Source organism: Mauremys mutica, chromosome 4 (assembly GCF_020497125.1).
Source record: "Mauremys mutica isolate MM-2020 ecotype Southern chromosome 4, ASM2049712v1, whole genome shotgun sequence".
Taxonomy (NCBI): Eukaryota; Metazoa; Chordata; order Testudines; family Geoemydidae; genus Mauremys; species Mauremys mutica.
This window is the reverse complement of record NC_059075.1, coordinates 160,217,119-160,242,151: the sequence shown is the minus strand read 5'-3', so window position 1 is coordinate 160,242,151 and position 25,033 is coordinate 160,217,119. Positions and strand designations below refer to the sequence as shown.

The 25,033-nt window shown below is 42.8% G+C and overlaps 3 protein-coding genes across 4 annotated transcripts; all 3 read right to left on the bottom strand.

Moving 5' to 3' along the window:
• Positions 1–147: 147 nt before the first annotated feature.
• On the bottom strand, positions 148–3,782 carry LOC123369541 (olfactory receptor 1020-like). Of its 2 annotated transcripts, none has more exons than XM_045015232.1 (2): positions 3,764–3,782; positions 148–1,079 (listed from the first exon to the last, which is right to left on the bottom strand). In XM_045015232.1, exons 1-2 carry the CDS (start codon positions 3,768–3,770, stop codon positions 148–150), a joined length of 939 nt encoding a protein of 312 aa, XP_044871167.1. In that variant the 5' UTR covers positions 3,771–3,782. The 2 variants fall into 2 exon arrangements, with proteins under 2 accessions (XP_044871167.1, XP_044871166.1); XM_045015231.1 differs by lacking the exon at positions 3,764–3,782 and adding an exon at positions 2,661–2,780 and having other exon boundaries at positions 148–1,098.
• Positions 3,783–6,761: 2,979 nt separating this feature from the next.
• LOC123369557 (olfactory receptor 1020-like) lies at positions 6,762–7,715 on the bottom strand. Its single transcript, XM_045015271.1, has one exon. It carries the CDS (start codon positions 7,698–7,700, stop codon positions 6,762–6,764), a length of 939 nt encoding a protein of 312 aa, XP_044871206.1. The 5' UTR covers positions 7,701–7,715.
• A 5,804-nt stretch (positions 7,716–13,519) lies between these two features.
• On the bottom strand, positions 13,520–14,473 carry LOC123367942 (olfactory receptor 1020-like). Its single transcript, XM_045012320.1, has one exon. The coding sequence runs from the start codon at positions 14,456–14,458 to the stop codon at positions 13,520–13,522; it is 939 nt and encodes a 312-aa protein (XP_044868255.1). The 5' UTR covers positions 14,459–14,473.
• Positions 14,474–25,033: the final 10,560 nt, after the last annotated feature.

Sequence of the window (25,033 nt, the reverse complement as noted above, 5' to 3'; positions counted from 1 at the left end):
TCATCCCATATTGTCCTGAGTTAGGATGACTCTTTTTTTTTTTTTTTTGAAATCTCAATATTTTCCATAGGAGAGAAATTCCATTCTCAGGTCAGCTCCTCTCACTTCTATTTCTATTAAATCATAAACTCAGCCTCTCAGTTAGATTCAGTGAGGAATAATTTTCTGGTATATTGTCTTCCTCAAGGCATCCTTCACCTCCTTGTTCCTCAGGCTGTAGATCAGGGGGTTCAACATGGGGATCACAAGGGTATAGAACACGGACACCACTTTGTCGTACTCCGCTGAGTTGCTGGATGTGGGTCGTAAGTACATAAAGAACAGAGCCCCATACAGTAGGGACACAGCCGTCAGGTGGGAGGCGCAGGTGGAGAAGGCTTTCCGTCTGCCCTGGTTGGAGCGGATCCGCAAGATGGCCACCATGATAGAAATATAGGAAACGAGGATGACCAGGATAGTACTTAATACAGCTACGGAGGCAAACAGGAAATGCACAGTGTCACCCATGTGCGTGTCAGAGCAGGAGAGTTTCTGGAGTGGGGGGAGGTCACAGAAAAAGTGATCAATGATATTGGGACCACAGAAGGACAGGCTGAACAAAGAGCCTGTGTGCACAATGGCATTAACGGAGGCATAAATATATGATGCCGCTACCAGCTGGACACAGACTTTCTTGGACATAATGAGCGTGTACATCAGCGGCTTGCATATAGCTATGAAGCGATCATACGCCATCACAGCCAGAAGCAAAACCTCAGAATTCACGGAGAAGGAGTGAAAGAAAAATTGTGTGGTGCACCCAGCAAAGGAAATGACTTTCCTCTCTGCTAAGAAGTTCCCCAGTGCCTTAGGGGCAATAATGGAAGAGTAAGTGATGTCTACAAGGGACAAGTTGCTGAGGAAAAAATACATGGGGGTGTGTAGCCGCGTCTCGATCCTGATTAAAGAGATCATGCTGAGGTTCCCCGCTAGGCTCATGCTGTAGATAAACAAAAACATCCCAAAGAGAACAGCTTGCAGCGATCGACTGCCTTTGAATCCTAGAAGGATGAACGTGGACACTCCAGTGTGATTGCCATGCGCCATATATTCCAGGTGCTGTTGGGGTAAAAGAAAGAAACACAGCCAAGGTAAAGCTTATGATTCAAGATTAACCGAATAGGACTGGGAGGTGGATACCACCATTGTGAAATACAGTAGAAAGCCAAGATACAAAAGCCAAGTTATGCTGTTCTGGTTGTGTGACATTTGCAAACTTAAACTAATTTCATTGGAGTCTGTATAATTGCCAAGATTTTTACTCTTTTTGAAGAAAAATAAAATAAAATAGAAAGATCACTTAGAATTTTCAGTCTGCATCCCTAGCAGGCAATGGCATTTGCTAATATCTCTTCATGGCATTCTATGGCTCGGCATCATTTGAAAGGATGTAGAGAAACTAGAAAGGATCCAGAGAGGAGTGACAAAGGGTTGGAATGCAAGTCATGTGAGCAAAGGCTGAAGGAACTGGGTATGTTTAGTTTGGAAAAGAGGAGATTAAGGACGGACATGATAGCCATCTTCAAATACTTGAAACATTGCTATAAAAAAGTTGAAGAAAAGTTTTTTCTCTCTTGCCACAGAGGGCAGGACAAGAGGCAATGGGGTCAAACTACAGCACAGCTGATTTAGATTAAACCTCAGGAAAAATTCCTATCTGTAAGAACAATAGGACAATGCAACAAACCTGCCAAGGGAGGTTGTGGAAGTTCCTTCACTGGAGGTTTTCAAAAGGAGGCTGGATCACCATCGGACTTGGGTTAGTCAGACACAACAAACACTGCATCTTGGCTGGGGGTTAGACTAGAACACGACCCATGTGATCCCTTCCAGCTCTATGGTTCTATGATTCTCTGAACTCTGCAACAACCTGATATAAAGCAGAAAGGTGGATGAGGTCTTTGAAAACCAGCCTTATATTGCAGCCCTAGCACCTTTCCATAATTAAATCGTCAGTTAGAAACCACAATATATTCATGACAAGTCAACCAAAATCTCACCTTTGGAATAAAGTCCCAGAGTAAATTCCACAAAAACATTTATTCTGGAGATAACTAACCTAATATCCACAGAGGGGGTGTTTACATAACTAAAGGGGGTATGAATGGACAGCAGAGGTCAACAAAGGGAGGCTGTAGTTAAACCACGGTTGAAAGAAGCTCTCACACTTGTTCTGGCCCTTGGCACTGGCATGGAACTGGTATAACTCAGCAGGGAATCAGAAGCAACACAAGTGGGTTTGGAAAAGATCACCGTTCAGGAGAGAAACAGTCTACTGAACAGTGATACAAATAAAACCCTTCTCTCTCTCTCTCTCTCTCTCTCTCTCATGTTCACTATGGCAATATGTGATCACCCGCCCACCTCGACTGGTGTCAGAGCCCAGACTCCAGCCTGAGCCTCAATGTCTGCACAGCTATTTTTTGCGCTGTAGCGCAAGCCACACAAGGCAGAATCAATTGACCTGTCCTCTAAGACTCTCTGACATGGGTTATTTTTCCTTTCTGAAGTGTAGACATACTTTGTCCCTTCTGACCTTAAAGTCTATGAGGACCGGCCTTTCTTTCTCCGAAGCTACTTTTAAAGCAAAGACATTAAGCAGCTTCATAGTGAATACACACCCGATAGCCACCTAGAACTTCACAATGAGATGCCCCAGTAGCAGGGAGTGTCGGTCAGACAGCGTCCAGGGAGACGTTTCCTTGGAATCCAAGTGGGTCCAAATGTGCTTGTTCTTCCACTTCAAGCTAATGAGAAAAAGCTGAAATATACACGAGCTTTTTATTTTCATTCCATTATCCCTGTGTATCCACCCTGAACCCGCAAGACCTTCCATCGGAGCAGAGACTGGTGTGTTGGGGAAAGCCAGTGCTGCCCGTTCTGTACAGAACTTTCTTTCAACAGAGAGAGACCATTTCTCTCTAGGGCTGCCAATCTAGAATATTTCACCAGCAGAAAACCTGCTCGGAGAAGTTTAAAATGAAAACATTTGTTGTTCAAAACCATGAACTGCATTTACAGAAAACAAAATCCCTAGCAACTTGATTCCTGGCAAATAAAGGGTATTTTTGTCTTACCTTTTCCCTTTTTGCATTTGAGGAGCATATACAATAACTTAGCTCATTAAAGCACATTGGGCCAGATCCTTACTTGGTGTAAATCATCACAGCTCTATTGAGGTTGATGGTCATAGCACCATCAACAACACCTGAGGGTCTCTAGCCCCATATACAACAACCCCCGCTCCCCGAAAAAATCACATGCCTCATTCAGGGTATTTTAGGCTTTTTGTCCCATTTTAATGCAAATTATACAGTGAGAGACAATCAAGACAACATTTTGGTGGTAAAAGTCACCATTTTGAGAATAGGAAAAAAAAACCAAACCTGTTTCTCATTGAAAAGAATGGATCTGGGTGTATTTACCAGGTAGTTGAAGAAAAGAAAACATTTCTTTTACTCACATTAGTCTTCGTCCTGTAATATTAAAGCTGCCTGTTGCAAGAGAGACATCTCTCTTTCTTGGATTCAAAAGGAGGAATTAGAGGCAGGGCGTATTTATGTGGTCTGCTGGCATTTGGAGACAGAATCCCTTAGAGCTATCAATCTCAGGTCTGGCACAATGGGCATCATTAAAATGCCCTTTCCATCACATGGGAGCAGTAGATAGTGGCCAATCTGTTGGCTTCTAACTTTGTTCAAGTTCTTTGAAACGTTGATGCTGCTCTCCATCCCTTTCCCCTGTTTTAAATCTGAACCTCCCCCCTGGCAATAATTATTTCCAGTCAGGAGTAAATGTGGAAAAGTTTATTGAAAAGGCATTTTCTGTTACATGTATTTAATTATTTTGTAATTGCAGAGAAAATTAGAATTGAGTCATTCATAACACTGTTCTTTTGAAAGCCCAGAGATAGGAAACTTTATAAGCAGTTCCCAGGTAGAATGCAATGGATTGGGATTAAGATGCTTTTTCTTTTTTCTTCAGAGATGTCTAAAAACCTGGGATTGGAGTGGCAAAAATGGCTGAAGATCAGGGTTGAGGGGCACTGGCAGACTCAGGGGTTCAGAAAGGGCTGCAATCGCATAGAGGGATGGGTTGACTGGATGAAGGCCAGGCCCCATTGTGTGTCCAGCCAGGTCAGAGGCACGATAGACAAACCCATCTCGCAAAGTTCTGACATCACTAAATGCGGCAGGAATAGTTATCAGAGAAGAAATGGGGGACTTTGTCAATGTTTGTGCAGCTGGCTCTTATAACACAAAAATATGGAAATAGGAAAACCTGTCTAACAGAATCATGAACCAGCAATGCAAATTACCTTTTGCTAACTAATAGAAAATAGATGCATTCAACACACGCAGGCAAAATATATTAATGAAATCATGGAATTTGTTTGTTGTTGCAGCTATAAGTTCAATTAAAAAGGAGATGTGATGTAACCACAATAAGAAAGTAGTGACTAGGCATAGTACATTGTATTTAGAAAGTTTTATATTCATGCTGAAACTGTACTGTTGTTAGATGACGTAAGCTTTGCATGACCCTTACTCTGTATACAGCAGGAGAATTCAACATGGCTAGAGAAACACATTCAACCTGAGAGCCTTTAGGTATTCTCCTATGCTTGGCTCCTGCAACCATCTATCTATCTATTTATCTATCTTAGTTTTATAGTGTTGGCCAATATCATATACAATATTATATATAATAGTAGGTATGTTTATACAAGTATGAATTGTATTCATCTTAAGATCTTCCAAAATTATTTTTACTTATGTTATGCTATTTAGCCAAGGGAAGATGTGAACTATTGTAATCTCAGAGAACAAGGACAAGACAAATAATTTTGCTAACACCTCACTAACGTGTGCTTTATAACAAGTTTTTACTGGTAGAGGATACTTATAAGGTTTTGCAAACTTCTCAAATATCGTCGTCAAGGCATAAAAAAGAAACTAGTTGTACATGTTGTCCTGTTTACTTTCCAGTCTGTGCAAGCCTAGCAAAAACATTCAAAAACATGTCAAAGGTAAGAGATAAAAAACCCTCAACTCTAGTATAGCTAGAGACAGAGTGAAGCTGAGATTTTAAGCCAGTGTGATCTCTGTACTGTTACCATGCAGATAGGTCGGTAATATATGTTGTCTTCCTTTCTCTGTTATGCTGCATTTATCTGTTACTAATAATCTTTTATTCCTAAAAGTTGATTAAGGCGAGCCATTTGGCATTATTTAATTCAGTCGAACCTATAAAACGTGGCAATGATTTAGGGCTGGACCCAGTGTGCCTTAAAAGCCAAGTGCACGACTCCCACTGATTTCACTGATGCAAATCAAGCCCTTAAAGGGGGTGGGGAGAGGGAGTTCTCTGAGCTTGTCCATTTTCCAAATGATTTTTATTTACCCATCTTGCACAAATATCTGAAGAGCTAAATTCAGCTTGGGCCAGTAAATGCAGCAAAATGAAATTTCCTCTCTCAGTAACATGACATGACCTGTCCCATTTTTGGATGGTATCTGTGCCATTAATAGTTTCTCTGTTTATACCTTGGAAACTAGTCAAAGTGATGCTTTAAAATGTCATGTGATGGGAAGATGGATAAACTTAACTGCTGATCTGTCCCTTAGGTGAGATTCATTTTGATAGGGATAGCTGTGGTTTCCATGTATTTGTCTGGCACATTTCATCCACTGAAGGATCTCCGAGGATGCCGCAGGCGTCATATGCGCATTATTTCCCCCACTGCTTTATCACAGTTGCCGCTGTGGTGAGGACGATCTGGGCTAATGCAATGTAGCCACCATGGGACACATCAAGAGTTAATGGTCCAGCTGCCTCTTTGAACCTCTTTGGCCAAATCCATGGAGGACTGGTGCAAAGCCTCCCCCACCTGCATCTTCCACCTGGTGCCCATCGCGGTGTTCTTTGGAACTGGCTCGTCTGTGTACTCACAATATTTTGTGACTCCCTTGCATTTGGGCTCTTGCTTTCACCTGTCCTGGGATGGAATCCCCAGACTCTCCCATGTTTAGGTTATCGCCTCCTGTGTATCTACAGGGGCTTCTCATCTGGGCGTGGGGCCTGCCAGTTTTCCCTTCGGGAGCTGTGATGAGTGATTAACACAGTGACCAGCTTTCTTAAAAAACCACACACCTGTATTTCATCTTAACAACAAAAACACAGCGCAGCATGGGAGCAAAAGGATTTTCAGACAGTAAATCAGTCTATGTGCACGAGTGTCCCACCTAAGGCTTAAGAACCCCTGGGGGAATTAGCAAGGCCCTTCTGCCGGGCCCATGGCTATGTCAGCCTAGAGTCTCACAAACAGCACCTGACAACTGCCCCCGCCCTCTCTAGAGATTTGCTTTTTAACCATTTCATATCCTTTCACTCTATTCCCACCTGTATAGGGGCTGAACTGCACTGAAAACTAACATCAGTGTAGCTACGTCCCTGGGGGCCAGTTCCCCAGGCTGCCTGCCTGGTGTGCTGCTGGGAGTGGGAAGGGGGGATGACTGCCTGAATACCCAGGATCTGGGATCTCCCTGATTTCCAGGAAAGTACTCCATATCATCCCATATTGTCCTGAGTTAGAATGATTCTTTTGTTCTTTTTTTTTTTGAAATCTCAACATTTTCCATAGGAGAGAAATTCCATTTTCAGGCCAGCTCCTCTCACTTCTATTTGTTATTAAATCATGAAATTCATCCTCTCAGTTAGATTCACTGAGGAATAATTTTCTGGTATATTGTCTTCCTGAAGGCGTCCTTCACCTCCTTGTTCCTCAGGCTGTAGATCAGGGGGTTCAACATGGGGATCACAAGGGTATAGAAAACGGCCACCATTTTGTCATACTCTGATGAGTTACTGGATGTGGGTCGTAAGTACATAAAGAACAGAGCCCCATACAGTATGGACACAGTCGTCAGGTGGGAGGCGCAGGTGGAGAAGGCTTTCCGTCTGCCCTGGTTGGAGCGGATCCGCAAGATGGTCACCAGGATAGAAATATAGGAAATAAGGATGACCAGGATAGTACTTAATGCAGCTACGGCGGCAAAGAGGAAATGCACAGTGTCACCCATGCGCGTGTCAGAGCAGGAGAGTTTCTGGAGTGGGGGGATGTCACAGAAAAAGTGATCAATGATATTGGGACCACAGAAGGACAGGCTGAACAAAGAGCCTGTGTGCACAATGGCATTAATGGAGGCATAAATGTATGATGCCGCTACCAGCTGGACACAGACTTTCTTGGACATAATGAGCGTGTACATCAGCGGCTTGCATATAGCTATGAAGCGATCATACGCCATCACAGCCAGAAGTAAACCCTCAGAGTTCACGGAGAAGGAGTGAAAGAAAAATTGGGTGGCGCACCCAGCAAAGGAAATGACTTTCCTCTCTGCTAAGAAGTTCACCAGTGCCTTAGGGGCAATAATGGAAGAGTAAGTGATGTCTACAAGGGACAAGTTGCTGAGGAAAAAATACATGGGGGTGTGTAGTCGTGTTTCGATCCATATTAAAGAGATCATGCTGAGGTTCCCCGCCAGGCTCATGCTGTAGACAAGCAAAAACATCACAAAGAGGAGAGCTTGCAGCGATCGACTGCCTTTGAATCCTAGAAGGATGAACACAGACACTCCAGTGTGATTGCCATGCGCCATATATTCAGGTGCTGTTGGGGTAAAAGAAAGAAAAACAGCCAAGGTACAGTTTATGATTCAAGATCAACTGAATGGGACTGGGAGGTGGATACCACCATTGTGAAATACAGTAGAAAGCCAAGATACAAAAGCCAAGTTATGCTGTTCTGGTTGTGTGACCTTTGCAAACTTAAACTAATTTCATGGGAGTCTGTATAATTGCCAAGATTTTACTCCTTTTAAAGAAAAATAAAATAAAATAAACTAGAAAGATCACTTCAGAATTTTCAGACTGCATCCCTAGCAGGCAATGGCATTTGCAAATATCTCTTCATGGCATTCTACGGCTTGGCATCATTTGAAAGGATGTAGAGAAACTAGAAAAGATCCAGAGAGGAGTGACAAAGGGATAGAATGCAAGCCATGTGAGAAAAGGCTGAAGGAACTGGGTATGTTTAGTTTGGAAAAGAGGAGATTAAGGACGGACATGATAGCCATCTTCAAATACTTGAAACATTGTTATAAAAAAGTTGGAGAAAAGTTTTTTCTCTCTTGCCACAGAGGGCAGGACAAGAGGCAATGGGTTCAAACTACAGCACAGCCGATTTAGATTAAACCTCAGGAAAAGCTTCTTAACTGTCAGAACAGTAGGACAATAGAACAAACCTGCCAAGGGAGGTTGTGGAAGCTCCTTCACTGGAGGTTTTCAAAAGGAGGCTGGAGCCATCAGTCTTTGGTTAGTCTAGGGGTCGGCAACCTTTCAGCAGTGCTGTGCTGAGTCTTCATTTATTCACTCTGATTTAGGGTTTTGCGTGCCAGTCATACATTTTAATGTTTTCAGAAGGTCTCTTTCTATAAGGCTGTAATATATAACTAAACTATTGTTGTATGTAAAGTAAATAAGGTTTTTAAAATGCTTAAGAAGCTTCATTTAAAGTTAAATTAAAATGCCGAACCACCCGGACGGGTGGCCAGGACTCGGGCAGCATCAGTGCCACTGAAAATCAGCTCGCTTGCTGCCTTCGGGACACGTGCCATAGGTTGCCTACACCTGGGTTAGTCAGACACAACAAACACTGCATCTTGGCTGGGGGTTAGACTAGAACATGACCCATGTGGTCCCTTCCAACTCTATGGTTCTATGATTCTCTGAACTCTGCAACAACCTGATATAAAGCAGAAAGGTGGATGAGGTCTTTGAAAACCAGGCTTATATTGCAGCCCTTGCACCCTTCCATAATTAAATCATCAGTTAGAAACCACGATATATTCATGACAAAACAGCCAAAATCTCACATTTGGAATAAAGTCCCAGAGTAAATTCCACAAAAACAATTCTTTTGGAGATAACTAAGTTAATATTCACAGAGGGGGTGTTTACATAACTAAAGGGGGTATGAATGAACAGCAGAGGTCAACAAAGGGAGGCTGTAGTTAAACCATGGTTGAAAGAAGCTCTCACACTTGTTCTGGCCCCTGGCACAGGCATGGAACTGGTATAACTCAGCAGGGAATCAGAAGCAACACAAGTGGGTTTGGAAAAGATCACCATTCAGGAGAGAAACAGCCTACTGAATACAGATACAAATAAAACCCTTCTTTATCTCTCTCTCTCTCATGTTCACTATGGCAATATGTGATCACCCGCCCACCTCGCCTGGTGTCAGAGCCCAGACTCCAACCTGAGCCTGAATGTCTACACAGTTATATTTTTTGCCAGTAGTGCAATCCCCAGGAGACAGAGTCAATTGTCCTGGCCTCTAAGACCCTCTGCCATGGGTTATTTTTCCTTTCTGCAGTGTAGAAATACATTAAAGCTCTATTAATCTCTCTCATGTACCCAGAGTGCGTGGAGACAGTGGGAGTTGGACTAGATGATCATAATGGTCCCTTTTGACCTTAAAGTCTATGAGTCTATGAGGACCGGCCTTTCTTTCTCCGAAGCTACTTTTAAAGCAAAGACATTAAGCAGCTTCATAGTGAATACACACCCAATAGCCACCTAGAACTCCACAATGAGATGCCCCAGTAGCAGGGAGTGTCGGTCAGACAGCGTCCAGGGAGACGTTTCCTTGGAATCCAAGTGGGTCCAAATGTGCTTGTTCTTCCACTTCAAGCTAATGAGAAAAATCTGAAATATACACGAGCTTTTTATTTTCATTCCATTATCCCTAGCAACTTGATTCCTGGCAAATAAAGGGTATTTTTGTTTTACCTTTTCCCTTTTTGCATTTGAAGAGCATATACAATAACTTAGCTCATTAAAGCACATTGGGCCAGATCCTTTGTTAGGGTAAATCATCACAGCTCTATTGAGGTTGATTGTCATAACACCATCAACAACACCTGAGGGTCTCTAGCCCCATATACAACACTCCCCCCCAAAAAAAATCACATGCCACATTCGGGGTATTTTAGGCTTTTTGTCCCATTTTAATGCAAATTATACAGTGAGAGATAATCAAGACAACATTTTGGTGGTAAAAGAGTCACCATTTTGAGAATAGGAAAAAAACCAACCTGTTTCTCATTGAGAAGAATGGATCTGGGTGTATTTACCAGGTAGTTGAAGAAAAGAAAACATTTCTTTTACTCACGTTAGTCTTCGCCTGTAATATTAAAGCTGCCTGTTGCAAGAGAGACATCTCTCTTTCTTGGATTCAAAAGGAGGAATTAGAGGCAGGGCGTATTTATGTGGTCTGCTGGCATTTGAAGACAGAATCCCTTAGAGCTGTCAATCTCACGCCTGGCACAAAGGGCATCATTAAAATGCCCTTTCGGTCACATGGGAGCAGTAGATAGTGGCCAATCTGTTGGCTTCTCACTTTGTGCAAGTTCTCTGAAGCGTTGATGCTGCTCTCCATCCCTTTCCCCTGTTTTAAATCTGAACCTCCCCCTAGCAATAATTATTTCCAGTCAGGAGTAAATGTGGAAAAGTTTATTGAAAAGGCATTTTCTGTTACATGTATTTAATTATTTTGTAATTGCAGAGAAAATTAGAATTGAGTCATTCATAACACGGTTTCTTTTAAAGGCCAGAGATAGAAACTTTATAAGCAGTTCCCAGGTAGAATGCAGGGGATTGGGATTAAGATGCTTTTTTTTTTTCTTCAGAGATGTCTAAAAACCTGGGATTGGAGTGGCAAAAATGGCTGAAGATCAGGGTTGAGGGGCACTGGCAGACTGAAGGGTTCAGAAAGGGCTGCAATCGCACAGAGTGATGGGTTGACTGGATGAAGGCCAGGCCCCATTGTGTGTCCAGCCAGGTCAGAGGCACGATAGACAAACCCATCTCGCAAAGTTCTGACATCACTAAATGCGGCAGGAATAGTTATCAGAGAAGAAATGGGGGACTTTGTCAATGTTTGTGCAGCTGGCTCTTATAACACAAAAATAGGGAAATAGGAAAACCTGTCTAACAGAATCATGAACCAGCAATGCAAATTACCTTTTGCTAACTAATAGAAAATAGATGCATTCAACTCACGCAGGCAAAATATATTAATGAAAGCATGGAATTTGTTTGTTGTTGCAGCTCTAATACAATTAAAAAGGAGATGTGATGTAACCACAATAAGAAAGTAGTGAATAGGTATAGTACATTGTATTTTGAATGTTTTATATTCATGCTGAAACCGTACTGTTGTTAGATGACGTAAGCTTTGCACGACCCTTGCTCTGTATACAGCAGGAGAATTCAACATGGCTAGAGAAACACATTCAACCTGAGAGCCTTTAGGTATTCTCCTATGCTTGGCTCCTCTAACCATCTATCTATATATCTATCTATGTTAGTTTTATAGTGTTAGCCAATATCATATACAATATCATATATGATAGTAGGTATGTTTATATAAGTATGAATTGTATCCATCATAAGATCTTCCAAAATTAGTTTTACTTATGTTATGCTCTTTAGTTAAGGGGAGATGTGAACTATTGTAATCTCAGAGAACAAGGACAAGACAAATAATTTTGCTAACACCTCATTAACGGGTGCTTTATAACAAGTTTTTACTGGTAGAGGATACTTCTAAGGTTTTGCAAACTTCTCAGATAAGGTGGTCAAGGCATAGATAATAAACTAGGTATACATGTTGTCCTGTTCCCTTTCAAGTCTGTGCAAGCCTAGCAAAAACATTCAAAAACATGTCAAAGGTAAGAGATAAAAACCCCTCAACTCTAGTATAGATAGAGACAGAGTGAAGCTGAGATTTTAAGGCAGTCTGATCTCTGCACTGTTACCATGTAGATAGGTTGGTAATATATGTAGTCTTCCTTTCTCTGTTATGCTGCATTTATCTGTTACTAATAATTTTTTATTCCTAAAAGTTGATTAAGCCGAGCCATTTGGCATTATTGAATTCAGTCGAACCTGTAACACGTGGTAATGATTTAGGGCTGGACCCAGTGTGCCTTAAAAGCCAAGTGCACAACTCCCACTGATTTCACTGATGCAAATGAAGCCCTTAAAGGGGGTGGGGAGAGGGAATTCTCTGAGCTTGTCCAGTTTCCAAATGATTTTTATTTACCCATCTTGCACAAATATCTGAAGAGCTAAATTCAGCTTGGGCCACTAAATGCAGCAAAATGAAATTTCCTCTCTGGGTAACATGACATGACATGTCCCATTTTTGGATGGTATCTGTGCCATTAATAGTTTCTCTGTTTATACCCTGGAAACTATTCAAAGTGATGCTTTAAAATGTCATGTGATGGGAAGATGGATAAACTTAACTGCTGATCTGTCCCTTAGGTGAGATCCATTTTCATAATGATCGCTATGGTTTCCATGTATTTGTCTGGCACGTTTCATCCATTGAAGGATCTCCGAAGATGTCACAGGAGTCATATGCGCATTATTTCCCCCACTGCTTTATCACAGTTTCCTCTGTGGTGAGGACGATCTGGGCTAATGCAATGTAGCCAACATGAGACACATCAAGAGTTAATGGTCCAGCTGCCTCTTTGAACCTCTTTGGCCAAATCCATGGAGGACTGGTGCAAAGCCTCCCCCACCTGCATCTTCCACCTGGTGCCCATCGCGGTGTTCTTTGGAACTGGCTCCTCCGTGTACTCACAATATTTTGTGACTCCCTCACATGTTTGGGCTCTTGCCTTCACCTGTCCTGGGATGGAATCCCCAGACTCTCCCACTCTTAGGTTATCGCCTCCTGTGTATCTACAGGGGCTTCTCATCCGGGCGTGGGGCCTGCCAGTCTTCCCTTCGGGAGCTGTGATGAGTAATTAACACAGTGACCAGCTTTCTTAAAAAAACACACACCTGTATTTCATCTTAACAAAAACACAGTGCAGCATGGGAGCAAAAGGATTTTCAGACAGTAAATCAGTCTATGTGCACGAGTGTCCCACCTAAGGCTTAAGAACCCCCGGGGAGATTAGCAAGACCCTTCTGCCCATGGCTATGTCAGCCTAGAGTCTCACAAACAGCACCTGACAACTGCCCCCGCCCTCTCTAGAGATTTGCTTTTTAACCATTTCATATCCTTTCACTCTATTCCCACCTGTATAGGGGCTGAACTGCACTGAAAACTAATGTCAGTGTAGCTACGTCCCTGGGGACCAGTTCCCCAGGCTGCCTTCCCGGTGTGCTGCTGGGGGTGGGCTGGGTGGTGACTGCCTGAATACCCAGGATCTGGTATCTCCCTGACTTCCGGGGAAGTACTCAATATCATCCCATATTGTCCTGAGTTAGGATAACTCTTTTTTTTTTTTTTTGAAATCTCAACATTTTCCATAGGAGAGAAATTCCATTTTCAGGCCAGCTCCTCTCACTTCTATTTATTATTAAATCATGAAACTCAGCCTCTCAGTTACATTCAGTGAGGAATAATTTTTTGGTATAATGTCTTCCTCAAGGCATCCTTCACCTCCTTGTTCCTCAGGCTGTAGATCAGGGGGTTCAACATGGGGATCACAAGGGTATAGAACACGGACACCACTTTGTCGTACTCTGCTGAGTTGCTGGATGTGGGTCGTAAGTACATAAAGAACAGAGCCCCATACAGTAGGGACACAGCCGTCAGGTGGGAGGCGCAGGTGGAGAAGGCTTTCCGTCTGCCCTGGTTGGAGCGGATCCGCAAGATGGCCACCATGATAGAAACATAGGAAATGAGGATGACCGGGATAGTACTTAATGCAGCTACGGAGGCAAAGAGGAAATGCACAATATCATCCACATGAGTGTCAGAGCAGGAGAGTTTCTGGAGTGGGGGGATGTCACAGAAAAAGTGATCAATGATATTGGGACCACAGAAGGACAGGCTGAACAAAGAGCCTGTGTGCACAATGGCATTAATGGAGGCATAAATGTATGATGCCGCTACCAGCTGGACACAGACTTTCTTGGACATAATGAGCGTGTACATCAGCGGCTTGCATATAGCTATGAAGCGATCATACGCCATCACAGCCAGAAGCAAAACCTCAGAGGTCACGGAGAAGGAGTGAAAGAAAAATTGAGTGGCGCACCCAGCAAAGGAAATGACTTTCCTCTCTGCTAAGAAGTTCCCCAGTGCCTTAGGGGCAATAATGGAAGAGTAAGTGATGTCTACAAGGGACAAGTTGCTGAGGAAAAAATACATGGGGGTGTGTAGCCGCGTCTCGATCCTGATTAAAGAGATCATGCTGAGGTTCCCCACTAGGCTCATGCTGTAGATAAACAAAAACATCCCAAAGAGGAGAGCTTGCAGCGATCGACTGCCTTTGAATCCTAGAAGGATGAACACCGACACTCCGGTGTGATTGCCATGCGCCATATATTCCAGGTGCTGTTGGGGTAAAAGAAAGAAACACAGCCAAGGTAAAGCTTATGATTCAAGATTAACCGTATGGGACTGGGAGGTGGATACCACCATTGTGAAATACAGTAGAAAGCCAAGATACAAAAGCCAAGTTATGCTGTTCTGGTTGTGTGACATTTGCAAACTTAAACTAATTTCATTGGAGTCTGTATAATTGCCAAGATTTTACTCCTTTTAAAGAAAAACAAAATAAAATAGAAAGATCACTTCAGAATTTTCAGTCTGCATCCCTAGCAGGCAATGGCATTTGCTAATATCTCTTCATGGCATTCTACGGCTCGGCATCATTTGAAAGGATGTAGAGAAACTAGAAAGGATCCAGAGAGGACTGACAAAGGGATGGAATGCAAGTCATGTGAGCAAAGGCTGAAAGAACTGGGTATGTTTAGTTTGGAAAAGAGGAGATTAAGGTCGGACATGATAGCCATCTTCAAATACTTGAAACATTGCTATAAAAAAGTTGGAGAAAAGTTTTTTCTCTCTTGCCACAGAGGGCAGGACAAGAGGCAATGGGTTCAAACTACAGCACAGCCGATTTAGATTAAACCTCAGGAAAAGCTTCTTAACTGTAAGAACAATAGGACAATGGAACAAACCTGCCAAGGGAGGTTGTGGAAGCTCCTTCACTGGAGGTTTTCAAAAGGAGGCTGGAGCCATCGGTCTTGGGTTAGTCAGACACAACAAACACTGCATCTTGGCTGGGGGTTAGACTAGAACACGACCCATGTGGTCCCTTCCAACTCTATGGTTCTATGATTCTCTGAACTCTGCAACAATCTGATATAGAGCAGAAAGGTGGATGAAGTGTTTGAAAACCAGCCTTATATTGCAGCAGTAACACCCATCCATAATTAAATCGTCAGTTAGGAACCAGTATATATTTATGACAAGTCAACCAAAATCTCACATTTGGAATAAAGTCCCAGAGTAAATTCCACAAAAACAATTCTTTTGGAGATAACTAAGTTAATATTCACAGTGGGGGTGTTTACATAATTAAAGGAGGTATGAACGAACAGCAGAGATCAACAAAGGGATGCTGTAGTTAAACCATGGTTGAAAGAAGCTTTCACACTTGTTCTGGCTCCTGGCACTGGCATGGAACGGGCATAACTCAGGGGTGAATCAGAAGCAACACAAGTGGGCTTGGAAAAGATCACCATTCAGGAGAGAAACAGTCTACTGAACAGTGATATGAACAGAACATCTCTCTTTGTCTCTCTCATGTTCACTATGGCAATAGCTGATCACTCTCCCTCGTCGCCTGGTGTCAGAGCCCAGGCTCCAACCTGAGCCTGAATGTCTACACAGCTATTTTTTGCGCTGTAGCGCAAGCCACACAAGGCAGAATCAATTGACCTGGCCTCTAAGACTCTCTGCCATGGGTTATTTTTCCTTTCTGCAGTGTAGACATACTTTGAAGCTCTGTAAATCTCTCTCATGTACCCAGAGTGCATGGAGACAGTGGGAGGACTGTCCTTTCTTTCTCCAAAGATATTTTGAAAGCAAAGACATTAAGCAGCTTCATAGTGAATACACACCAGATAGCCACCTAGAACTCCACAATGAGATGCCCCAGTAGCAGGGAGTGTCGGTCAGACAGCGTCCAGGAAGACATTTCCTTGGAATTCAAGTGAGTCCAAATGTGCTTGTTCTTCCACTTCAAGCTAATGAGAAAAATCTGAAATATACATGAGCTTTTTATTTCCATTCCATTATCCCTGTGTATCCACCCTGAACCCGCAAGACCTTCCATCGGAGCAGAGACTGGTGTGTTGGCGGAAGCCAGTGCTGCCCGTTCTGTACAGAACCTTCTTTCAACAGAGAGAGACCATCTCTCTCTAGGGCTGCCAATCTAGAATATTTCACCAGCAGAAAATCTGCTCGGAGAAGTTTAAAATGAAAACCTTTGTTGTTCAAAAGCATGAACCTTATTTAAAAAAAAATAAAAATCCCTTGCAACTTGATTCCCGGCAAACAAGGGGTATTTTTATCTTACTTTTTCCTTTTTTTTCATTTGAGGAGCGTATACAATAACTTAGCTCATTAAAGCACATTGGGCCAGATCCTTAGCTGGTGTTAATCATCACAACTCTATTGTGGTCCATGCTGCTATGATAATCAACAACAGCTGAGGGTCTCTAGCCCCATATATGACCCTGTCAAAAAAAATCACATGCTGCTTTCTGGGTATTTTAGGCTTTTTATCCCATTTTACTGCAAATTATACAATGAGAGATAATCAAGACAACATTTTGGTGGTAAAAGAGTCACCATTTTGAGAATAAGGGGTGGGGGAAACTGTTTCTCATTGAAAAGAATGGATCTGGATGTATTTACCAGGTAGCTGAAGAAAAGAAACCATTTATTTTACTCACGTTAGTCTTCGTCCTGTAATATTAAAGCTGCCTGTTGCAAGAGAGACATCTCTCCTTCTTGGATTCAAAAGGAGTAATTAGAGGCAGGGCGTATTTATGTGGTCTGCTGGCATTTGGAGACAGAATCCCTTAGAGCTGTCAATCTCAGATCTGGCACAAAGGGCATCATTAAAATGCCCTTTAGGTCACATGGGAGCAGTAGATAGTGGGATGCCAATCTGTTGGCTTCTAACTTTGTTCAAGTTCTTTGAAGCACTGATGGTGCTCTCCATCCCTTTCCCCTGTTTTATGCATTCCATAAATCTGAACCTCCCCCTAGGAAGAATTACTTCCAGTCAGGAGTAAAGATTTATTGAAAATGCATTTTCTGTTACATTTACTGAATTATTTTGTAATTGTTGAGAAAATAAGAATGGAGTAATTCATGACACTGGTATTTTGAGAGCCCAAAAATAGAAACTTTATAAGCAGTTACCAGGTAGAATGCAATGGATCAGGATTAAGATGTTTTTTTTTCCAGAGATGTCTAAAAGCCTGGGACCGGAGTGGCAAAAATGACTGAAGATCAGGATTGAGGGGCACTGGCAGACTCAGTGGTTCAGAAAGGGCTGCAATAGCATAGAGTGATGCATAGAGTAATGGGATGAAGGGCATGGCTGGGGGCACATCTCACCCTATATAAGCAATAATGTGTGTTTCTCTCTAGCAGTGATGATCAAATGGAATTTAAAAAATACCAGGATCAGCATGTCATGATAGGGACTAGCAACTTGTGATTCTACTATGGAAAAATCATTCCTCATTCCTCATTCCTACTATAATTCTTTCATTTTGCCGACAAAAGAGTGAATATGGGAGGAACCATCTGACATAATATACTTGGACTTTCTTTGACAAAGTCCCTCACATGAGGCTATTAAGGAAGTTAGGTAGTTGTGGAATATGAGGCAAAATGGTGTCACGAATGAGAAAATGGTTACGCAACAGAAAATAAGTGCCCAGATCCTCAGAGATATCTAGACTCCTAACGTCCGTTGATTTCAGTGGAAGTTAGGAGCCTACCTACCTTTGAGCATCTGGGCCAAAGAGTAGAATAAATCATCAATTTCAACACCACAACAGGTAAAATATGGGTTGACACAATGTTCAGGATTAGGACTGGTGGTGTTTCAAATATTTATTAGTGATCTGGTACAGGGGGTGAGCAGTGAGGTGGCAAAATTTGCAGATGACATGGAATTACTTTGGGCCGCCCAGGCTGGGGAATGAGAGTGAAAACTTCAGAGGGACCTAGCTGAAAGTTGGTGGAATGGGCAGCTCAATGGCAGGTGAAATTAACTGTTGACAAAGGATTTGAACAGCTCACGCACAATTCTGTGTTCTAAGGTCAGTAACTGCCAGTGAAACATTCTCTGGTGTTACTGTGGAGAGCTGAATGACAACTTCTCCCCAGTGAAATGGAAAGGGGGCAAATTCAGACCTGAACCATAGAAATACTGGTGCTTGTCACAAAACAGGGGAGTTTTTACATAGCCAATTTTTTAAAAGAAAATATTAAATCCCAGAAATGTTCAGCCTAAAACTTTTGGCTGAAAACCAAAAATGTCTTTTTGGAAATGTTTCCCTGTGGCTTTAGGGGAGTTGTTGTTTGGGTGTCTCATGTGGCAATTCTCCTCAAATGGCTGGGGTGTCTGGCAGGATTGTATCTCCCATTGTTCTGATACCGGGGTGCCCAGCCTAGGGCCTGCAGTTCATATATGGGTCACCAGAGCATTTTGTAAGGTCTGCAGCCTGCTTCAACACAATCTACTGACGGCCAATTTTCAGGGGCACTGGAACAATTTTTATAGTGGGGCTGCTGAGAGCCATTGAACCAAACTGTAAACCCTGTATATGATGGAAACCAGCTGAAATCAGGGGGTGCAGCAGACCCCCTAGGTCCAGCACTTAGGAGGCAATTCATTAGTGTTTTGGCACCATGTTTACATCATTTTAGTTTACACATGTGTGTAAATAGATGGTCCTGTACATAGAAACAACCCACATATGCACAAAACACGCTGAACTTAAAATATAAATCAATATTGGTGACTTTAAATCTGATTAAAATGTGTAGAATCTGCTTCCCCCGCCCCCCCCAGTGTTTGGTTTATGTGGCCCTCCTGTGTAATAGGGTTGGGCACCACTGTAGTCTGATCCATTAAGACAATTTCTTATGGCCCAAATCCTTGGGAGTTAGGTGCCTAAATACCGTTGAGGATCGGGGCCTATGTTCCTATGTGCAGCGCTAGTCAGGAAAGCAAAACCAAAACGTTAGAAGGCGTAAGGGATAAGATAGCTTTGCAGATTTTAAGGCCAGAAGGACCATTATTATAATTATATATTACAATTAATATTGAGCAGCTCTTTTTGTTTAAAGGTCCTCTCTTCTATATGCTTAAACATCCGATTGCTTCTTTGGATTAGATTTTCTGTTCTACGTCTCTGTGGAACCAAGAGCATTTCCAAGCAGCCTGTTACAGAAACGTGTGTGACCCCTGAGTCTGAACTCATGTGGCTGACCAGAGCCACTGCCAGTGCCGTAATCACTAAAGGGCAAGTTTTAGCACACTAGCTCGAGAGGCGCTAAAGTGAGTCTGCCTAACCGGGCTCGGAGGTGAGCTCCCAGCAGCAGTATAGAAATACCCTGTGTAGCTTAACGCTAGGTCCACTTAATGTAAGGGTATTTTACACTTAAAACACTACAGTGTAAACACGACCTGCACTGATGGGAGGGAGTCTCCTGTTGGCGTAGGCAATCCCCCTCCTCGAGAGGCAGTAGCGAGGTTGACAGAAGAATTCTTCCTTTGACCTAGCACTGTCTACATAGGACCTTAGGTTGGCCTAACTACATCGCTCAGGGATGTGGATTCTGGTGTAGACCAGGCCTAAGGCACAACCACACGCTGTGAGTTTATTCCCCTTCCTGGGGAGAAGTCATTGCCTGATAAGCATTAGGGGAGACGAATAGCAGAAAAGATATTGAAATTATGTTTCCTGAAAAATGGAACTGAGGTAGGTGTATGCTGCATCTGGAAGCGCGCTTCCTAGAGCAGACAGACAGACATAAGTAAAGTTGTGCTCTTTGATATAACATTATATAATATAATATTTTAATTATATTATATATAATGTTTAATATGTTATAAAAGTTGAAACAAAAATAATTGTTATAACAAAATTATTTGACATTTTCAGAGGAATTGGTAATGAATCAAAAAATTTTGAATATTAATTCTGTTATAAATTCCAAAATCTCTTACCCCATAAATGTCAGAATTTCCTGCAGAATGGAAAGTCATTTTCTGACCAGGTCCAGTTAAAAAAAAATGAAAATTGCTCTGCCACTCCTTAATCCTATGAATTGCTTCACATTGGTTCAGAACCATTTGTACATGTGCCAGGGTAATACAGTATGGTGAAACTGATGCTTCATTCCCCCCACTCAAATAGCCCCATAGCTCAGATGAATGAGCACTGGGAACAAACACATGAGCTTTTCGCCGCATGTCACAATATTCGTTTAATTCAGACTCACACCACCCATCTTCTAGGAAAAGGGGGAACATTGTCACTCCTGTTTTACAAAAATGTACAGAGAAGATCAAACCCAATGCTTAAATGTCTGGAGGAAAGAGCTTGGGAGGAAAGATTTAAAAGAGCAAAGCGTCTCTAATATACTCAGGACATTGGATTTAATCGATACAAAATTCCTCGAATCAACATGAAACAAAACTTTTTTACATTATGACATATATATATATATATAAAGGAATTCTCAAATGACCATTTAATTAATTATACAAAAAGGAAGAGCATCAAGAGGAGAGACTGAGACAGCCCCACCCCAGAATTTCCTACAGTCCAGTGGCTAAGGCCCATTCTTGTAATGTAGGGGTCCCAACTTCAAATCTTTTTCTCCACCTCAGGCAGAGGGAGTAACTGGTCCTGAGTATTGTGGAAGTAGGGAAAGAATTAACAAGGATTTGAAGGGGATCTTAATGCATGTCAGTCAGTTAGCAAGAGTCAGGCCACACTGTAACCCTAATGACGTGAGACTTGCAGAAGCGAGGATGGTGTGAGGCGAGAGGGAAAGAAACTATGTAAAAAGTTATTACGACCTTGTAACTGATAACCAAATATGCAGACTGGTGTCTTCTAGGAGTGAGAAAAATAAGATAGCAGGATGGCTTATGTATAAACAAAATGCAGTTGTTGCTTTTTCTTTGTCTGTATTATTGCTAGTTATTGTCTGTAATAAAGGTATAAATACTTGCTGTAATTGTTTACTGGTTGAGAGACCTGTCCGGGACTGGGGTGACCCTATGTCCTAGAAAGAACAGGAGTACTTTTGGCACCTTAAAGACTAACAAATTTATTTTAGTCTTTAAGGTGCCACAAGTACTCCTGTTCTTTTTGCGGATACAGACTAACACGGCTGCTACTCTGAAACCTGTGTCCTAGGGCACTCTCTCCCTCCATTGTAATTACTGGAGAAATAATAAAGTATTTGATTTTGCTGCACCCAAAAGAAAAAGCGAGAACTGAGTTTTTCTCCGACAGTATCCCACAGCCTCAGAGAGCGAGAGGCAGCAGCCTGGGAGCTGGCTGCAGAGGAAAGGCCTGATAGCAGGCCAGCTGGGAATGAAAGGAAGAGGTAGGCAGAGCCTGTTGCTCTAGCAGCATACAGGACAGTGGCCTGCATGCAAGATGTGTGTGTTTGGACACACTACTGAGGGACCCCATTGCTACATATCTGTTGAGGGAGTCTCTTATGCTATACAATTACTGTGGGTGCTCATTGTTACACAGCGAGGAGGGGAGTCTCTTCAATTAGAGCTGCTCAAAATTCAGTGAATTTCAAAATTTCCGACCACATGTTTTGTCAACAGGTCAAGTATCGGTGAAAAGAACAGGATGCCTTTTTGTGTATACGAGAGAAAAGTTTCATCAGCATTTCAAACACACCACAAGGTAGATCTGGTTTGAGGGGATTCCTCTTGGACTATGAGTCATCCAGGGCTCAGCAAGGGCTGTTCCGTGAACAACCATCCTCCATCCCTCTGGCTCCATGGTACGTCTATCTCGCCTATGTCATGGGCCAAATTGTGCTCTTGGTTTTCTCTGTGTGAATCCAGCGTAACTGCAGTAAAGTCAATGGAGTTCCTCTGGATTTACTCTACTGTAGCCAAGGATAGAATTTGATCCAGACAAAACTGGCCAGCTCCCCAGTGGATGTAAGTCAGAATATCTTTGTTGACCTATATGGAGCTATGTTGATTTATACCTGATGAAGATCAGGCCTTATGATAGAGTTATCTGAGTGTCTTTAGCCCTTATTTGGGATTTTAGGCTTAAAAGCAGGATACACCCCTTTAGTTTTGAGTCTATTTCACAACCTATTCCTGGAGAGAAGGGCTTCTCTATGTGAAGCATATCCCTATTTCTGCAACGAGCACATCCCTTTGAAAGAGGAAAAAAGAAGAGTAAACAAAACACCCAACAAATCCACATGTGATTCTTCCCAGCTCCCAGGAGAGACAAAGGACATTTTGATGATCTCATCAGTGCCTGGCTAGAGATTCAGAGCTCTGAGATGCTTCAGGGATTTTGCACTAATATGCCACTAAACCAGATATAAACACATCCACCATCCTGATATGATCAATCTGGAACTGAGAAGCACAGTAGAGGCAAGTTAGACCATTTATTTTGGATGGGTGGGGGGAATCTCTTTCATTTCACATTTCTGCAAATGGCTACAGCATTACACCGATCCACTCAAAACTGAGATTTTTTGGTACAAGCGATTTTGGTTCTTTCTCCTTTTCTAGCTCAGCATAAGTTACACTGAAAAGGGAACAGGACTCTTGAAAGTAGTCCACAGACTGAATGCAATAACGAGGTAAGCATGTGAGGTTTTGAGATCAGTTCTGGCATCTGCAAATGATAAAGGAAATATTGTAGAATAATAAACATGTGTTTTGTGGCAATAATATTGGATTTTTCAATGATTTGTTCAATCTAGAAATGAGGGGGCGGGCAGGTGGAAGCACAAATATGTTTGTTTTAAATTCTCTGACGTGTCTTTTATGCTGGATGATAGCTGCCCTCCAGACAGAAGTCCTCACTGGCTTTTGCCAAAGCCCACTGAAGTCAGTGGCAGTTCTTCTGGTGAGTTCAGTGGGCTTTGGGTCAGGTTCCTATCTGCTGAGGTGCTACTGTTTGGTTCCGAGTGGCGCGGGATTTCCCAGCACACCACCACCTCAGGAAGGGATGGGGGTGTGATGCCTGCCAGGGAGAGAATTGTCCAGGTTGTCAGCTACCAGTAGGTTGCAGCTGAACCAGAGGCAGACCCCGCTCTAGGGAGCAGAGAGAAATGTGTCCCAGAGGGGAGGCCAGAGAAGGGTGATGGAATCTCAGAAACCACTGAGATGGGTGAGGGTTCCTGTGACTCTATAACACAGGAAGGCAGGGGGCTTCCAAGCATGGGAGGGGCTGACTGGCTCTTTTCCAGCAGAAGGCACCAGACCCTCAGGATTGGGGGCAAGAGAAGTGTTGTCACTGATTAAGGAAACTCTCTCAGTTGTTAGCTGAACAACGGACGGACCCCTTCCGAGGGAGCACAGAGAAATATGTCTTAGCCGGGCACACAGACAAGGGAACTGGGGAAGGAATAGTGAAAATACAGGACTGTCTCCTCACTGGTCACTTGGGAAAGGATGCCCAGGCCCAAATGGCTGAGTCAGCATCTGTGCACCCAGGCACTCAGCCCATGGCCCAGGTTTTGAGAGGGAACCGTGTGACCGACCTCCTGGACTTCTCAGGGACAGAGAAAGGGGTGGCGGAGGATACCCCAATCCAGGTCCCAGCTTTTCAGGATGCTATTTCTGATAAGTTTTTTAAAAGTAACTGTATCTCTTTGCATCAAGATGCAACTCCAATGCCTGTGATAACAGAGGAGTTGAGACCAGGGAATTGCCAGGTGGTAGTTTGTGAGAATTGAAATTACCTGGCTGATGTCGGGTAGCTGGGTTTTCCACCAGGCTGGTGAGACACGGAGAGCAGTGATGGGAAAGATGCTGGGAACAGGTGCCTCTGATCAAAGAGTAGACACTCTTAGCCCCAACAGCACAGACCACAGCCCTCGAGGAAAAGGGGGCAGAGAAGGACTCAGTGTTGGGAGGGGGAAACAGGGGAACCCCAAAAACGGAGCTGGATTTTTTGCATATGTAGAGTCCTGGGGTTGGGAGACAGCTCCCCAAAGGGCCAGAAACATGCACAGCCATTGGTGAGCAAATGTAGCCTGAATCAGAAAGTACCAAGAAGTTGCCCAGGAGAAACCAGTTTGAGCATGCAACACATATCCCAGGAGAAAGGAGAGAATATTCATGCACATAGATTGTTCAGAATGTATTTTTTTTATTTGTCAAAGACTTAAAACAAAAATGCACTCAAAATATTAAAGTGCTTGATCTAGCTCCACCAGTCCTGATTACAAGAGATGTTCATCTTTTGCAGGAGATCAGGGGAGGGTATGTTTGTGTCCGGATGTGTTTTCTGCTAGCTGAGTTGTTCACTGCACTTGTGTTTGCTGTTTCGATGTGGATTGTGTTTCTACTCATCTATTAAGGCATCTAAAGCTAGCACAGATGTCTTTTAGGTCTTTAAAGTCTAAAGACAATGAATAATGTATGGGAGGCACAGGAAACTGCAGTGGAAAAAGCTTAAACTAGGACAAGGATATTCAGAGGAGGGCTAGGGAGTCAGGCATAAGGATGTTCCCATGGCTGAGGTGCTAATCCTACACTTGGTAGACTAGGATTCAACTACTTGTTCTGCCAAAGACTTCCTGAGTGATCTTCACAACTTGCTTTATCTCATTGTGCCACACTTTCCCAATTGTGAAATGGGGATGGTCATAATTCCCGACCTCATAGTGGTGTAGTGAGGCTAAATACATTGAAGGTTGTAAGCCGTGCAGTTGTCATGCTATTGAGGAGCATGTGAATGCCATGGATGGTGGATGCCCAGATCTCACTTAATTTCAAATGGATCAGTACATCTAGTTTTCATCAATTCTTTTGAAAAGCCCAGATGAGATGCTTCAAAC

Excerpts from the sequence above, each read along its gene's own strand:
- LOC123369557 (XM_045015271.1), bottom strand. The coding sequence starts at position 7,700 with ATGGCGCATGGCAATCACACTGGAGTGTCTGTGTTCATCCTTCTAGGA.
- LOC123367942 (XM_045012320.1), bottom strand. The coding sequence starts at position 14,458 with ATGGCGCATGGCAATCACACCGGAGTGTCGGTGTTCATCCTTCTAGGA.